The 18,231-nt window shown below is 26.0% G+C and overlaps 1 protein-coding gene across 1 annotated transcript; it reads right to left on the reverse strand.

The window, feature by feature from the left end:
* Nucleotides 1-8: 8 nt before the first annotated feature.
* Nucleotides 9-16,431, reverse strand: LOC127284031 (TBC1 domain family member 13). Its single transcript, XM_051309313.1, has 10 exons — nt 16,066-16,431; nt 15,907-15,980; nt 8,369-8,494; nt 8,136-8,289; nt 5,891-6,047; nt 5,401-5,599; nt 4,456-4,657; nt 3,805-3,927; nt 3,639-3,696; nt 9-3,144 (listed from the first exon to the last, which is right to left on the reverse strand). Exons 1-10 carry the CDS (start codon nt 16,083-16,085, stop codon nt 3,067-3,069), a joined length of 1,191 nt encoding a protein of 396 aa, XP_051165270.1. The 5' UTR covers nt 16,086-16,431; the 3' UTR covers nt 9-3,066.
* Nucleotides 16,432-18,231: the final 1,800 nt, after the last annotated feature.

Consider the following 18,231-nt stretch of genomic DNA (forward strand, 5'->3'; position numbering starts at 1 on the left):
AAAATGAATGATGTTTTGCTATGACTTTATTATAAACAAACATTTATTGTATGTTTTAAAAAAATTTTAATTTCATACAATAAATTGTAATATAAAAATAGAAAAAAGTCTATTTTTTTACAATATGTGTATATAGTAGGCAAAGAGAAGAATACGGCATTAAGCTTTATTTCTAGGCAGTAAGATTAGTGACAACTGCAGATTCGGCATTTAAATTAATCAATTGTAAATACATTTTACTAATTACGAATTTCTTGGAAAAATTGCAATGTTACCTCCTGAAAGATAATGCAAAGTAAAAAACTGATGCAATGTACTTTGCATTCCCTTTCAGTTGGCAGCACGGTAATTTTTTCAAAAAATTTCTCTCCGTGTAGAAATATTTTACGGAACGCATGAATATTCCCCACATTGAACTTATAAGAATTTTTGCGGTATTGAATTAAAATTTATTGGATTTCTATTTAAGAGAATTTTATTTTCAACCGAATTTTTATACAAAACCATTTTTATTTACCTGAATTTTTATGCAATAGAATTTTTATTTATTAACAGAATTCTTCTTTAATCGAATTACTGCTTGTCGAAATATTTACTTCAAAGTATTTTCATTTTACTGAATTCACATTCAACAGAAGTTATATGTAACATAACTCTTATTTAACCAAATTTAAGCATAAAAAACAGCAGAGGTCACAGCAAATCAACAGTGAGTCACTGCTAACTCAGACAGAATCAAGAATTAGTTTTTTGTTATTTTACTGCCTAGGAATTTAGCTTAATGCCAAATTTTTCTATTTACTTACGACGCACTATAAAGGAAATGACCTAAGAAGCAAAAAAGTTAAAGGTTATGTTCTAGAAACTCTCAATACAAACCACTGATATTTAATTCTTCATTGAATATAAAGTATTAAACAGAAACTCATTTTGCTTTCACATAAATAAAAAGGGATTTTTAATCAAAGCAAAACTATCGTAAACATAACCTATACTTCATTTGCTTCTTAGAATCGTTCTTTCAAAGGACGTTATTATATACATATACTACCGACTACGAGTATGGGAACACTTACTCGCAGCTCGATTAAGAAGAATGCCATCACTTTTTCGATCAATTCATGTCTGCAATAAAAAAAATACAAAAGAAATTTAAATTATAAGTCAATAACGGATTCAATTTCTAAAGTTTATTTTAAAAGTATAAATTTGGTTTATTTTACACAGAATTTAATAAGCTTTTCAACTATTCACACCTGTCTATAACGAACAAAAAGTTGGTCTCTGATGCCGAAAAAAACTCTGGAATATTTTGAATCTTTATACCCCAAATAAACAAAATTTCAAAGATTCAAAATCGTAACCGTAACCGTAAACGTGCTGAAAACTTAAAAAACATTCTTCGATTTATACAAAACTTGGTAACTATATGTTTTTGGGAGCGCTGATTACGAATTTGAATGTTACTTCAGGTGACACCATTACCAAAAAATTTGTTATTATTTTATGAAGACGCCTGATTAGTCAAAATCGTTGAAAACATTTTCGAATATTTTATTTAAAAAAGTAACCAATTTCGTTAAATAATTATTATTAATGTAATAATAAATAAAATATATAATTTTATTTAAAAAGTTTTGCAATTTTTTAATTAAACTTATTGGAAGACGGAAGAGTAATTATGATTTTTAAATAAATATTTGATATATACGATTTATTTTTCAAAATACATTGATCGTCATATCCGAAGAATATAAACTTAATGCGCAGGCGCAGGCATAGGTGTTTTAGAATTTAATTGCGCATTTGCAAATTTTTTCAAGTTGGCATTGCAAGCTTCCATCGGTTTTATTGTAGAATAGTAATTAGTGACGTAAAAAACCGCCTTATTCCAAGATTTGTTAAAAATAATTGAATTTTTACAATTTTTGGCCGCCATATTAGATCCACCATTTAGAATTTTCATAAATCTGACTTCAAATTTATAATCAACGACCAAAAAACTTTTTAAGTATTAATAACTGAAATATTAGTTGAATAGAATATAAAATCCAATAGAGGTTTATGTAATTTAATTGGAGTAATTATTTTTTAAAAAGTTTATACTTGATTTTTTAAACATTTTCATGTATTTCTTAGTAAAATAGGTTTTTTAATTATGGATATCATTAATTTTAAATTATGCAAATGTATTCCAGTACTTTCCAAGAGACGACTCCAATTTAGAAAATTGAAAAATAATAAAATTTGAGCTTTATATAATATTTTTACGAGGGCGATGTATTTTTCATTCTAATTTGCTACTTTTTTTAAATGCGGAAGCTAGATTTCAACAAACTTTAGAAGGATAAGATTTTTTTTTAGATATCTATAAAATGTGCTTTTAACTCAGAAAAGGTCAGAGAATAATGCTATGAACATCAAATACTTTTAAAAAATAATTTAATTTTAGAGTTTTCGGGACGTTTTCAGAGTTCTGCCCCACTGTGCATCGGAGATCAACTTGTTTTTTAGTTAAAGACAGATATGTGTTTTAAAATTTTTTTCTATCCTCTTTTATTGCAGAAACGTGACCGAAAAATATATGGCATATTTTTCAATCCACCCGCGCGTAAACTTTCCCATACTTGTGAACGGTAGTGTATGTGTTCAATTGTTTTTACCTTTAAAAATATATTATTTACATTTTATTAATGTCACTTATTGTCAAATAGAATATATGAATTGATATATTATGTAGTAAAATAGTTTTTCATTATTTTTAAAGTACTCTGATAAATCGGGTACACTTATATAACAATCAGATCTGCAATTAACTGTTTTTCTGCGAAAATGTGCAGTTAAGAAATTAAAATAGGCCATTTTTTATTCATTATCGAGAATTAAAGTAATGTCTTCATTGACAAAATTATAATATATTGAATAATTTTCTCTCTCTTTCTATATATATATGTTTTTCTTACAAAACTATAACTGTTGTATACATATAGTAATAAGTAAAAATTAAATTGCTCAAATAATAATAACAATCTCAGTCCCTGATTTCCGGAAGAAATTTCACTTTTTTCAGTACGCATCGAGTGATATTCCTGCAAGAGCAGCAGCTTTGCATAAAACAATCTGAATGTCCATTGATGGAAAATTCTGAAAAAAATTCATAATTTTATCACCATCATCTTAAACAAAATTGTAAAAAGTAGTGGATACGATATTTAAAATGGAGTTTAACATAGGTAGTAGTTCAATATTTAAGATGAAAGATTAATGAAATTTTAACAGTAATTCAATTTTGAAAAATTTTAATTTTTTCAATACTATTATAGATAGTCTAAAATTGTCAAAAATTAAGATTTTCATTCTTTGACCACACAATTAAAAAGGTTAAGTGTTTTTAAGAGGAAAGTTTCATGACAAATGCTTCATATTTATAAATGACTTCATAGTACTTTTTTCAGCTGAATGCTATGCAATTTTTATAAAAATAGTGTTCTCCATTAGTTTCACACCATAAAAATTGTCTAAAAATGACGTTTTTGAATTGAAAAGTGTAATAAAACTAATATAAGTATTAGTGTATTATATGAAACAGATTCTTATTCGCTTTTTTTGTTATCCAGTGTCATTTTTAAGTTAAGTACCTGCAGAAGTTTGACATTTGCTGCAAAATCACTAACTAACAGTTGATCTCTCAATAACCTAAAAAAAACATAATGTTAAATGTTAAAACACTGGTCCTAAAAGCGTTAAATTAAGGAATTAAAGTTTTATATTAGTTATTTTAAGTACAAAAACATAAGCACTTACATGATCATAGCGCAACAAATATGAATTAGAAAATCGAATCGGTGTTCATCAGCAAATAAGGAATCCCATATTCGCATAACATCAGGTAACGGAAATTCTTGTGATAAAAGTAATGTGAGCCACCTACAAAATAACAGAAATTAACCATTTTTATTTACATTTTTAAATGGTTAGAAAATATGGTATAATATTTCAAAATAAAAATCTGTCGGAATTTTTTGAAATGTTCATTTAAAAATGATCTACTTTTTATTTAGCAGAATTTTATAATCAGCCAAATTTACATACCAAAGAATTTAACTTGATTTTATAAAATTTTAATCTAACTGAACTTTTATATAGGATATTTTTTAATACATCGAATTTTTAAATAATAGGTACAATTTTCATTTAACAGAATTTATACCCAGCAAAAATTTTCATAAAAGTATTTTTATTATTTGAATTCCCAATGAACGGAATTTCTATATACAAAACTCTGTATAAAATTCTTATTTAATAAAACTTTTATTAAACAAAATTTTTGTTTGACCTAATTTTTATTTAACAGAATAATTGAAATTAGTAAGAATTTATTTTTGTTGCAAAATAAAATGACCATTTAAATTTAATCCCCTTTGTATAGAGGTGTATAAAAATTATATATACTACCTAAAACTATAATATTGCGGGCAGAGTTCTTGTTGATTTAATCGCTGCCAAATTTCACGATCATTATCTTTCACATGTTGAGTTAATTTAATCATCATCGAGTTAATTCCAAATTCAGCTTCATCCAAAGTCTTTATAAAAAAATCTCGTATCTCTGCCATTAAATTTGTAAAACAGAAGAATGTATCCGCTTCCGCGTATTCTAATAAAAAAAAATATAAAAAAAACAGAAATAATTATTTAATTAGAATTATCAGGAATCAGCTATAATTTTCAAAAAGTAATTAAATTTCAATTTTTTTTACTTCTTCTTAATGTAAAAAAATTGCAGTTGACAAATATTTATCAATTCTCATAAGAACCAATGTTAAATGTTAAAAAACTAAATCGGTCTATTTTTATTATAAATATTTTAAAGAAAATTGCTCAACTTACATCATCTACCCTACATAATTCAATTATAATAATTTATTAATTAACTTTTTTCAAACTAAGTGTTATTTTTTTCTCAACAGTTTTATACTCAGAAATTTATGCGGAATATAAAACAATTTTTAAACTTTACATAGTAAATGAACAAATTTTTTTATTAACATTTTATAAATAAACAATTTAAAAAAACTGTTTAAAATACAAAATTTTTTGAAACAAAAATTATTTTTAAATACAATGTTCCAAGACGAGAAAAACATATTTTTTGTTTTTAAATTTGTCAACTGGATTTTGAGAAAATTTTTGTATTAATATTTTCAGGAACTAATTTTGATCACAGTAGGAGCAAAAAAAAACAATTTAACATTAAAATTTGTTAATTTTAGGTGATTCGTTTGGAAAAGTCTGACCCTATAATAATTAATTATAAGAATAAGCAGTTAATTATAATATAATGAACTATTGATTCATTATGATAATAACAGGGAAAATAATGAAATACAAATAACTTACCTTTCCAACTAATACAAGGATCACAGGCAAATGCATGATAAATAGGGCCTAAAATTTCATTCATTCCTTGAACATAGCCTTGGCCGGGATTTAATTTTGCATACAAAAATAGTATTCTTTCCAGAACTTCCCAATGAGCCTCGCTTCCTTCCGGTAGAGGTGCATAGTCTTCTATCGCTTTTCTTACAGAAACTGCAATCTATCATTAGTAATATTACATTGTCAATCATCATGCGAATCATAATAAAAAAAATTCAAAATTTCTCTATTTCTCATATGCGTCGGTAAATTCATATTTTTTGCTTCCGCTCAATTATTTTAAATTATAAATTCAAATGTAATTTTACATTATAAATTAATGGTATTTTTTACCTGCTGTTCCTCGGAAAAAGGAAAAGAAAATAACGTTAGTCAGAATTATTATTAAGTAAAAAATTGGAAAATTTTTTCAAACTATTTACTTTAAATTCAATTAATTGTAAAGAAATACCTTAGTTACACCTAATCCTTTTCTTTCAACATTTGCACTTCGTAAAACAGTGTGTTGTACTCGACGATGTAAACGTTTTTGTCCATTACCAGCCACTATTACCTTACAGGGGAATTCCGTTCCTTGTTGAAAAAATGATATGTCTGGGCACAGCCTCCTGTAATAAGTACCTATTTTAAAAATTAGTTGTCAGTTTTGAAAAATTGGAAAAAGACACGCAGATTGAGTATGAATCTTCAGCTATAGTCAATGAAAATCAAATTAATGAGTTAAAATTCCTGAAGTGTTACTTCGAATTTTTTGTATTTAGTTGATAATTTATATAAAATGAAAACTTTTTTTAAGAGTTAATTAAACACTTCAATGAATTTTTTTTTGAGAAATCAAATCTTCCTGTGTTATAAAGAATTAAAGTTTTTAACAATCTTTAACCCATATCTGGCTCCATGGGTCCAGCAGGCCCGACCATTTTATCGAGCTCAAATTAATTGAATGAGTAGCTTTTGAATATTTTTTATATTTTAATATATTAGTTTGTTATATTCTTAGTAATTTTGTAAGTTTTTTGATACAACTAATATAAAGTTCTTGTAATAAAATTTTACAATTTCTTTGTACTTTTCTTCTCTCTTCTTCATAAGTGTATAAAAAATTATAAATGTGAATAACTTTTTTTTGGCTAAAAAATTGACAGTTTTCAACACCTTATATACTTTAAATTGATATTTTAAAATAAATAATTTTTTAATAAAATTCTTTTCATTTCGTGTTATTGATAACTTCTAAATCATTCCTACAAATTATTATAATTTTTAAAAATTAGTCAACAACGACTTTAGTCTAAATATAATGAATTGACTTATTGTTTAACTTTATTAATTGTTGTTGTGCGATTCCAGGTGAGATTTTGACTTTTTCGGAGTAGGTTAACCTTCTGCAATGAAACTTTGGAATTTTATTATATATAGTAAGACTAATCTTTAACGTAAATTACAGCTTAAAATATTTGTTAGTTTACGAGATTTGCAATAATAACAAAAAATTTTAAACTGCTATATCTTCCGTTCTAATAATCGGATTGAGGTCTACGTTTTTTTAAAATGTCAAGGAAAATGAGAGGAATAAATCTCTTTCAGAACAATTTTTTATTATTTTGCAACTAGAAAAATTATTAAATAATAATTGAATAAATTTCACGCGACAATTTAAAATTCAATCACTTAAAAGCTAAAATGATCTTACCTGTGTTTTCTTTAATGTTCCAAAGGAATTCAATTGTAAATGCAAGTTTAACTTATTTAATTTAAATAATTTACGAGTATAAACAATTGCGATTTCTGCTAGTTGACGTGCAGACGACATTGCGCACGCAGCATTCTCCTGTAACCAGCTGACGTGATTCGTGGACTAAATTGGCTACGTGAGAATGCTGCGTGCGCAATGGCGTCTGCACGTCAACTAGCAGAAATCGCAATTGTTTATACTCGTAAATTATTTAAATTAAATAAGTTAAACTTGCATTTACAATTGGATTCCTTTGGAACATTAAAGAAAACACAGGTAAGATCATTTTAGCTTTTAAGTGATTGAATTTTAGATTGTCGCGTGAAATTTGTTCAATTATTATTCAATAATTTGTCTAGCTGCAAAATAATAAAAAATTGTTCTGAAAGAGATTTATTCCTCTCATTTTCCTTGACATTTTAAAAAAACGTAGACCTAAATTCGATTATTAGAACGGAAGATGTAGCAGTTTAAAATTTTTTGTTATTATTGCAAATCTCGTAAACTAACAAATATTTTAAGCTGCAATTTACGTTAAAGATTAGTCTTACTATATATAATAAAATTCCAAAGTTTCATTGCAGAAGATTAACCTACTTCGAAAAAGTCAAAATCTCACCTGGAATCGCACTATTGCAAAATTAATTGTTTAATTGTAAAATAAACAATGTTCTCGCAACGACTTAGGAAGTTCGATAAAAATTTATTGGAAAGGATATTTTATAACATTTTATAATGTAAAACATTTTGTAAATATTAAATTTTGTAAACAAAGGCATCACTGTATTGTGTTACTATCCAAGTAATTTGAATTAATTGAACCAATAATTTTTTTTTAATATGTTGTTGAACGTATAACATACATATATGAATTTTTTTTGTATGCCTTCATTACAGGGAAAAGTTTTACAAAACCATTAAAAATTTGCATTCTAAAATAATATTTTAAAAAAGTAAGTACCTGACATCTTTGTCTATTTGGAGTAAAATTTCATTGTCTTTAAAGTACGTTTGCCATTTACTATCTGGATTTAAATTTAGGGGATGGTCACATAATGTGACATCAACTCTATCTCCATCGACATTTGATTCTCCTGGAGTTACAATAAGATCCTCTATAGAAAACACTACATTAATATTCAATGAAAGCAATGACAAAATTTATTATATATAAAAAATTATCTTTTATTTTACCTATAAAAGTGCGATATAATTCCCTTTTTCGAGTCAAAGTTTCTGACCAACTAGCTCTTGTAGTAGGAAGATAATTTAATAACAGCTTCCAACATAAAGACCGTATGCCCCCTTCATCTGGTATTCCTGTTAAGGTAAAGTATAAATGAAATTCAAGTTTTGTATAACGAGATTAAATGCGACGCGATCTGAAAAAGGGACCTCAAAAGCAAAAAATTATAGGTTACGTTTTGAAATTTTAAATTAAAAATCGAAAAAAGACGTTCAACTCGTAATGCAAACTAATGATATTTAGGACTTCATTACATCAAAAATATTCAATAAAAACTGATTTCAGTTTTACAATCCATGTGAAACGATTCTACGGAAATCACTTCACGGAAATTCCATACGGAATTCCGCAAAATTTTGAAAGTATTCCTTTCGTAATTTTGCGAATTTTTTTGGAAGAATTCCACCAGAATTGCACAAAAATTTCAATAAAATTCCACAACTTTATTTTTTGCTGATTTTTTTGTGATTTTAAAATAACTGCTGCTACTATAACGAAAACTAGTCGACGATGATGTTCCTGGTGGATATAATATAGAATTTATGATAGATTAATTAATATCTAGTCGAACTTATTTGAGAGGTGAATAAAACGTTTTCCAAAAGAAATTTACTATTTTTCAGCCAACTAACTAACGGTAGTTGAATTTCTCGACTAATTTTTTTCAGTGTATCCACCAACAGTTATTTTAAAATTACAAAAAAATCAGTAAAAAATACACTCAATAAAAAAACTAGTAGATTTGACTACTTTTTAACTACCCTGCATAGTTCAATAGGTCCTTAACTGAATTTAAAAAGTTGTATGGACTATTAAAAAGTAGTTAAAAGAACTAAGAATTTAGTTGGGTCAAGGAGATTAATACAAATTTCTAAAAAAAATTTATTTAAATTAAATTAAAGTTTTCAATATCAATTAATTTAAAAAAAATGTATAGGGTCAGTTTGTCAATTAGCAGCAGTATAAACAAATATATTTCCTATTGCATAAAAAATTGAAAATCAAAGCAGACACCCTTTCACTTTTTTGACTCGTATTTCAAAAAAAATAAACTAAAAATTCATATTATTATTTATAATAATTATCTCTTATTAATACTACAACAAAAATCAACTTTGATTTTTTCATTTTGCAAAATTCAATTAAAAACTGTAAATTCGGGGTAAATAGAAACAGAAATTCAAACAATATTTCTTATATCAGAGAAAGAGAGAAAATTGTTTCTATCAAATTACAACACTATTTCCAGCATGATAAAAATGTATTGAAAATAGTATTTATCTAATAAGAATAAGAGTGAATGGTTTATTTTCAAACTATATAATGCATTATTATTTAATAATTTGAATTAATTTATAACTAACACCATTTTTTATGTAATTCTTTGTATCTTTTAACATTCGCTGATTACGAATTCAATGACAGATTTTCAAAATCCAAAATACCGGATCTAGACTGGCAAAGGAATTTTTAAAAATTATTTTTATTCACTTCAAAACTTGTTACTAGACGATTTTTTAAGCCTCGGTGATTAAAAATTCGGTTTCGGGTTGTACAATAATTTGTAGCTGGGTATAATATTTTTATTATCTTTTATCATGTGTTTTTCAGCTGTATAACGAGGCTTTTTCGAATTGGTTATCAGCGAACCCGTAAACCCCCGAGTAACGAGTTTTAAGACAGTTTATTTAGTTTTTTCGGTTTTACTCATTTTTGAATTTTTTTCGCTTTTAACACTATTTTTTAAACTTAACCTCAAGTTTTAAAAAATGTGTCCATTTTTTGGAATTTTGCCTTTTACATTTTTTGTTTAGGAGATCTAAAACTACAAAATTACAAAGTTTTGGAAATGATAAAATTTGTAAAGAGTTTTAGTTAAAATATGTGCAGTTCAAATATGTGCAATTGAAAATTTTTACTTTAGTTTAAATGATTTTAAATTAAAAATTCCAAAGGCAATTCAATTTTTGAAGAATTTATTTAGAATTATTTTATTTTAAAATTACAGTTTTTAAAATAATTTATTTTTTGAAGATAAAAAATATTAAATAATTGAAATTTTGTTAAATTTTTATTGTATATTTTGAATAATTGAATTTATTAAAGAATTTCATTAAAATTTTCGAAGAATATTTATGGAATAATATGTAAATAATAGGACTGTATACCTATTAAAAATCATCATTTCTTGATACAAAAAATTCTGATTTAAAATTATTAGAAGTGACTACGTTAAAGATGAATCTTGAAAACAATTATCATTGCTAATATCGAAAAATTTGAAAAGGCCTTGAATTTTTTTTTTAAAGTTACTGAACTCTCTTTCACTCTATATTCTTTTTCTTAATAGATTTAATGATATTTGAAAATTTAGATACTTTTTCGTTTGAATAATTTGAAACTTATTAGATAAATGCTGATAAAAATCATGATTTTTTTAATGCTACTTTTTAAATGTTTATTTTGGTTCCTCGTGGAGGAAGCTTTGTAGTCCTTTCGTTTATAAAACTTTTCAAAGTGGCGGAAATAAATTTTTTTCTTTATAGAGACATGTTACATGAGATCCTGATCAATTGTCCGGATGTATGTATGTATGTGTATGTGTGTGTATGTGTGTGGATCCCTTTTTTGTTTAGAAGATAACTTTAACAGGTTTCAATGGATTTAGATAAAATTTGGTAGGCTCATTTATCATATTAATATCTCAAATCTGACCAAAGGATTTTGAAAAATACCCAAAAAAAAAAATTTTATCGTTTTTTTTCCAAAAATTTTTTTTAATCGAAAAAATTTTTAAATAGAAAAATTTAAGGTTATATATAATAAAATTGTATTCTTTACGTCAAGACGAATCGATCGATATATATAAAGTATATATTTGAGGTAAATTTAAAGAATTAATGAAAGTTAAAAAATCAAAAATTCACATTTTGGCAATAAAATTTTGCTTTCTTCACGAGGAAGCAAATTTTTTTGCTGATCGTAAAGAGGAAGCAAAATGTTCATGTAATGAACATCTGAATTTACAACTTGTTTAAATTGTTATAAAATAAGTGTATAAAATAATTTTAAATTATGTCGTTTTTACTTTGAAAATTTTTTATACATATACTATCTACATAAACTTTAATAATAAAAATATCTTTTTAAAAACTTATGACGCTGTTACATAATACTTATGGTAAATTTCCTCAAAAAGGACAAATCACGCAAGAAGAGATTTAAGACGGTGTTTTTGTTAAAAAATAATAAAATTAATTTCAATTTAAAGAAAATTCTGACAGACATACGATAAGATTTAACAATATTCAATCGAATCACTAGTAAAATGTCAAAAGAAAACTCCGTAATATCAGATTTTATTCAATATTTCAGTTATTTGGCCTTTTTTGAATTTTTCTTCAGTGATCCGATTGAAAATTGTTAAATCTTAACGTATGGCTACCAGCTAGAATTTTTAATAATTTCAATCAATTTTATTATTTTAGAACAAATTACCGTGAAAGCTTCATTTGTCCTTTTTGAGAGAATCGCCTTCATATTTCATGTTTCTTTGGCTCAAAAATAAAATACTTATTTTCAATCTTTAAACATCTTCTATCCTACTAACAAAAACTTATAGTATATATACTCTGATTTTGTTGACAATAACTGTAACAATATCTTATTAAATTTTTTAAATTTAATACTTTAAATAAAAATACTAATTTTGCAGCCTTCTCGGTTCCTAATGCATTCCTATGTTTTGAATGTACCAAATTGAAAGTGGAAAATATATGCTCAATGTCAGCTGAACTAGCAAAAACTGATAATAATCTATTCAATATATTCAAATGCTTCTTTTTCACGATTCCATAAACCTCATTCACGGTTTCTACTATTTTTCAGTCTTTGAATTCCCAGTTTTTTCCCGGTTTAAGATATGAAAGTTTTTTCTCACTACAAGTATATTATGAAGCAAATAATACCTTTAATATTATTGTTTAACTGATAATTTAATACTAAACATAATAAATAAGTTTAAGGGGTTAGTACCACTTCTCAGTGACTTTTCTGAAATACTTTTTTTTTATTACAAGGGTCATTCCATTATATTTCACCTAAAGTCGTTGCGGCCTAATTTTTAAAAAACTTGGTACTTTTAGAAATGATTCTTTATAATATTTAGGAAACGAAATAAAAAGAATTAAGTTTAAATTTTTATTATTTATCTCAAAATATGTATTTAAAGTGGACAAGGTGCGGAAAAATGTCACCTTTTTAGTATTTAGAAACTTTTTTTAAAAACATAGAAAAATTGTTAAAAGTGTAAAAAAAATTATTTTTTTTTGTTTAGAATCGATTAATTATCTATTTTTTAATGATTAAAGTAGTAAATAAATTAAAATAATATATAAAATAAGTTTTCAAAGTTGGTCTGTCAAATAACCTAATTTTGGGATTTTTATTAATTAATTATTAAAAAGTGGAATTATTAAATAAAATAAAAACTCACTGAATGTAAAGTATTTGCGGTGAACTTTCAAACTTTCTTAGCACTTTTTACTTTTTCCATTTATAAATGTAAAAAATCTTGAGTCGAAAATTGGCACTTTGTTGATTTTTCCGATTTTTAATCGCTTGTAACTCTTTTGGTGCAAAATAAAAACTTTTGAAACCTGGCGGAATATTTAAGTTAAATCTAAATAAAAACTCACTGCAATTTTCGTGATGGATTTTGATCGAGATTAGAAGAAAATTTAATTCCAAAATTGTACGTATATTTCCAGGATAATGTATGTAATTTTTCGTCTTTGAAGTAGTGGCCCAACTTCAAGTTTAAAAAAATTACATACATTAACCTGGAAATATACGTACAATTTTGGAATTAAATTGTCTCCTTATCTCGATCAAAATCCATCACAAAAATTTAAGTGAGTTTTTATTTAGATTTAACTTAAATATTCCACAAGGTTTCAAAAGTTTTTATTTTGCACCAAAAGAGTTACAAGCAATTAAAAATCGGAAAAGTCAACAAAGTGCAAATTTTCGACTCAAGATTTTTTACATTTATAAATTTAAAAAGTACAAAGTGCTAAGAAAATTTGAAAGTTCACCACAAATACTTTACATTCGGTAAGTTTTTATTTTATTTAATAACTCCACTTTTTAGTAATTAATTAATGAAAATCCCAAAATTAGGTTATTTGACAGACCAACTTTGAAAACTTATTTTATATATTATTTTAATTTATTTACTACTTTAATCATTAAAAAATAGATAATTAATCGATTCTAAACAAGAAAAAATAATTTTTTTACACTTTTAACAATTTTTCTATGTTTTTAAAAAAAGTTTCTAAATGCTAAAAAGGTGACATTTTTCCGCACCTTGTCCACTTTAAATACATATTTTGAGATAAATAATAAAAATTTAAACTTAATTCTTTTTATTTCGTTTCCTAAATATCATAAAAAATCATTTCTGAAAGTATCAACTTCTTTAAAAATTAGGCCGCAACGACTTTAGGTGAAATATAATGGAATGACCCACAAAATTTATTTTATTTACTTCAAACTTTTTATACTTAAAGAAGGGGTTTTAAACTATTAAAAAAATTTTTTATTCTTTATTTATTATGAATTATCTTGCTGTCATGACCGCCTGAAAATACCCTTACTTGTGATTAGCGGACACAATATCTCTAATTCAGGTCATCGAAAAATAAAATTTTTGATATTTTCTTGAAAAGTAAGCTCGTCGCTATCATCGGAACTACAATCAACTATTTTCGATAAAAAAAAACAAAATGGCGAACTTTTTTAAATTTTTGACCTTGTTTTTTCAACTTAAGGACGTTTATCCACGGAAATGCAGACCTCTAGAAAAAATAATTAATTAACATTTAAATAATTAAAATAACATTATTAATTGTACTTTCTGAGATAATAATTTTCAAGAAAAAAAATCAAATTTTTCTTTGAAAGAAATAGCTGTATTTTCCAAACGGCTTGCTTGTTTGAAAATCCCCACCGTGAAGTTGTAGAGAATCATTTTCTGAAGAAAATAAGCCATATTTAATTAAAATCGAATCATTTTTAAAAAATTCTGTAGAAGCGATATAACAAAAAAAATGTTATCGTATGCAAATTGTATAAACAAATAAATTTTGCAGGTTTTAAATTTTTTTCTTGAAAATTAATTAATATCTTATCTTTCAGAAAGTACAATTAATAATATTATTTTAATTATGTAAATGTTAATAAATTATTTTTTTCAAAAGGTCTGCATTTCCGTGGATAAACGTCCTTAAATTGTTTTAAAAAATGGTTAAATATTAATGAAAAATTATGATTCTAGTTCCGACGATAGCGGTATAAGTGTAGAATAAGCCATAAAAATTTGAGCTCAATCGGTGCAATAGTTTTTCTTTTATGATGTCCGCCAGATCAAAAAACTTTGTTTTGAGAAAAAGCGAATTTATGAAAACATGTCCTTTTTCAAGAAAATACCCCTTTACACAACAGGATACATTATATACATGTATATATGCTTTTATATACATATATGTGTAATTTGATATATATTTATATTGGTATATATTAATAAAAGCATACATTGTACTCGCGAAGAGTACGCTCCATGAGCGCGTGACTTTTACATTGTACCCCGTTTTTCGATGTTACCGAAGTTTCCAACCAAAATAATAGTTTCCATAGCATTTCTACATATATCTACTACAAGAATATGCAGTTTTTAGAAAATCGATTTTCTTGAAAAAAGATGTGGTACTAACCCCTTAAAACAAAATTTTTAATTTTCCTCCGCGTTGTTTTCATACATAGCATACGAATCGATAAAAATTTTAATAAATTTACCATTTTAGGAAATTTATTTCCCGATTTTTTTCGTTTCCCGGCTACTTTCCGGTTTGTAGACACTCTGATCATTTGATATAAAAAGCCCGCTTATTTTAAATGCTTTATTAATAAGAACAATGATTTTTATTTACAAATAAATATTTAAAAAATTTTAATTAAAGAATCTTTTTGGCTTAAATCAACTTGATTTAAATCATTGCAGCCCTGTTAGATGTATTTAATAATTTTGAGCTAAAGTAAAAGTTTATCAGATGTAAAGCATAAAAGTCAATTTTTAAGAACAAATTAATAGTATCATTGATACTATTTGAAACCATAATTGCAGCATAACTGCAACTTTTTTTAAGAGCATACTTTCTTTGTGAAAAGTATAAAGTTCCTGTCTCTAATTATATTATTCTCAACATTGAATAGGAATTATATTTAAAATAAAAAAATAAAAAAGCTTCAAATTGCAAGAAGCTCCGAGTTAAAAGTATATTTTATTGGCAACTGAATTAGATAAGATAAAAACATGTTTTAACCTGAAAAAAGTATTGAATATTTGTAAATCTCTTTTAAAAAATCGTGATTTACAAAAGTATTTATTTTAGAGTTCAACATTAAAAAAATAACAATTTCTTACCATGAAAGCACAATTTCCTGAGATTGGGAATGTCAATATTGTCAGCCTTAAGCATCTCATCATATTTATTTAACCTTTAAAAAAGAAAATACATGATTTTTTTCTTATTTAAAAATAGTAATTCAAAATATAGCAGATGCTATATATATAAATAGTTACCTCTTTTTTAAAATACTCATTCTAATTAAAAGATTTATTTAAAAAATATATGACAATAATTTTAGTCTTTGTTGTTTTTAGTATTAAAGACACTTGTGGGCGTTTACTTTTAGATTAGTGTCAGTGATTTGATTGGGATTGTATAGTATTTTATAAACAGAAACAACAGTCAGTACCACATAATTGAAAATTAAAATAACAAATTCTAAATGTAGAAATTATGCTAATCTTATTTACTTTCTATTGTAGACGATATATAATATAGGTACGTCAAAGTTAATAAAATACATCACTACAGAAAGTAGAAATGTTATTAAGGAACTGATTCAAGATTAAAGGTCTAAGCACAATTCAGTTGGGTACAGGGTATGCAAGTAGAACTCGGATCAGGTTGAGTCCATAAAGTCGGTTCTCCAATGGGCACGTTTGTAAGCGAACGTGAACGTGTACGTGCTGACGTCACAATGTTCTGCAAATGGGTGACGTCAGCACGGAACGTATACGTTCACGTACAAACGTGCCCATTGTAGAACCGACTTCATGCTGACTCTACATTGGCTGCGCAAACGTGTACGTGATCGTGAACGTGCTGACGTTACAATGTTATTCAAATGGGTGACGTCAGCACGTTCACGTTCACGTACACGTTTACGCAGCCAATGTAGAGTCAGCATCTAAAGGCCTTTCTCCAATAGGATCCTAAACTCTTGCGTTGCGTATGCATTGCGTCGGTTGCTATTGGCAACCAATGCTAAAATCAACGCGTCAGTCACGCAACGCAAAAGTTTAGGTTCCATTGGAGAAAGGCCTATAGACCAAAATCATGAACGTAAAACGGAAGCCCCTACGTTCGGAAGCACATATACAGTGATGGGTTGTGACGCGTCACACGAAGTTTTGTACGTATAATACGTTTTCGACGTAATATACGTATAAAATGTATAAAACCATGTAGAAAACCACTGACATTTTGACATCTATATGATCCTCTGATTTTTGCCATAACGAATTTTTCTTATCATTCTATTTAAATTAAAGTCTTAAAATAAAATAGAAATGGTCAGAAAAAGTAAAAGAAAATCTTTTAAAGAGGGTTTGCCCTGGGAAAAAATGGAATTTGAGCGGATGAAAGAGCTAGGTACTGATAAAAATGTTGCTAAATGTTTAATTTGTCAAAACATTATGAAAAACACTGGCTATAAGCGTATTATTATTGTTTGTTATTGTTTATAAAGTTTTTATTTAAAAATTGTTTATTTTGGGAGATACCAAACGACTAGACTGACAATATAATACTTAGAATATAGGTTATGTTATTATGCACGTGGTCCGGTGTTCACATGCCCGTGAAGTTAGCACCACAACTTAATGAAAATCAATTTTTTTTTATTTTAAACGTTTGTTGGTCGTTTGATAGTGTTTGATAGTTGATATTTAACGTTTGATAGTAATAATTAGAAAAAATAAACATAAATCAAATTTTGGTGTGCTATTTTCACAGTGCACCCCAAATTCAAAAAAATACTAATTTTTCATTTGTAAACGTTTGTTGGTTGTTTGATAGAGATTGATAGTCAATTCTGAACGTTTGATAGTTGAAATAATAATAAATATAAACATTATCAAAAACATCTATCCATGTCGCATCCCTCCATATGCGCATGCGCAAAACATACTTTCGCGGCATTTTCAAAAAACAGAAACAAATTTTCATCTTCGATTTTAGAAACAAAATGTAATACTTCAAATTTTTATTCATATATCATACAATTAAATACTCTCCTTTCAAAAATTGAACAAATTGAATAATTGTCAAATTTTAATTCCAATCGTTTGTAGGCAGTTTAATATTGATTAATGGTAGACTAATATCGTTTGATAGTGATTGATAGTTCATTATTTTCGTTTGATAGAGATTTAAAATTGACTAAAATCATTTGATAGTAATTGATAGTTGATTATTTTCCTTTGATAGTGATTTATAATTGATAATTATAGTTCAATAGAGATTTATAATTGACTAAAATCGTTTGATAGTGATTGATAGTTGATTCTTATTGTTTGATAGCGACTAAAATCGTTTGATAGTGATTGATAGTTAATTATTATCGTTTGATAGTGAATAATAATTGGCTGAAATCGTTTGATAGTTAATTATTATTGGCT

This window comes from Leptopilina boulardi, unplaced genomic scaffold (assembly GCF_019393585.1).
Source record: "Leptopilina boulardi isolate dan_hultmark-lab unplaced genomic scaffold, ZJU_Lbou_2.1 LbouV2_317, whole genome shotgun sequence".
Classification (NCBI taxonomy): Eukaryota; Metazoa; Arthropoda; class Insecta; order Hymenoptera; family Figitidae; genus Leptopilina; species Leptopilina boulardi.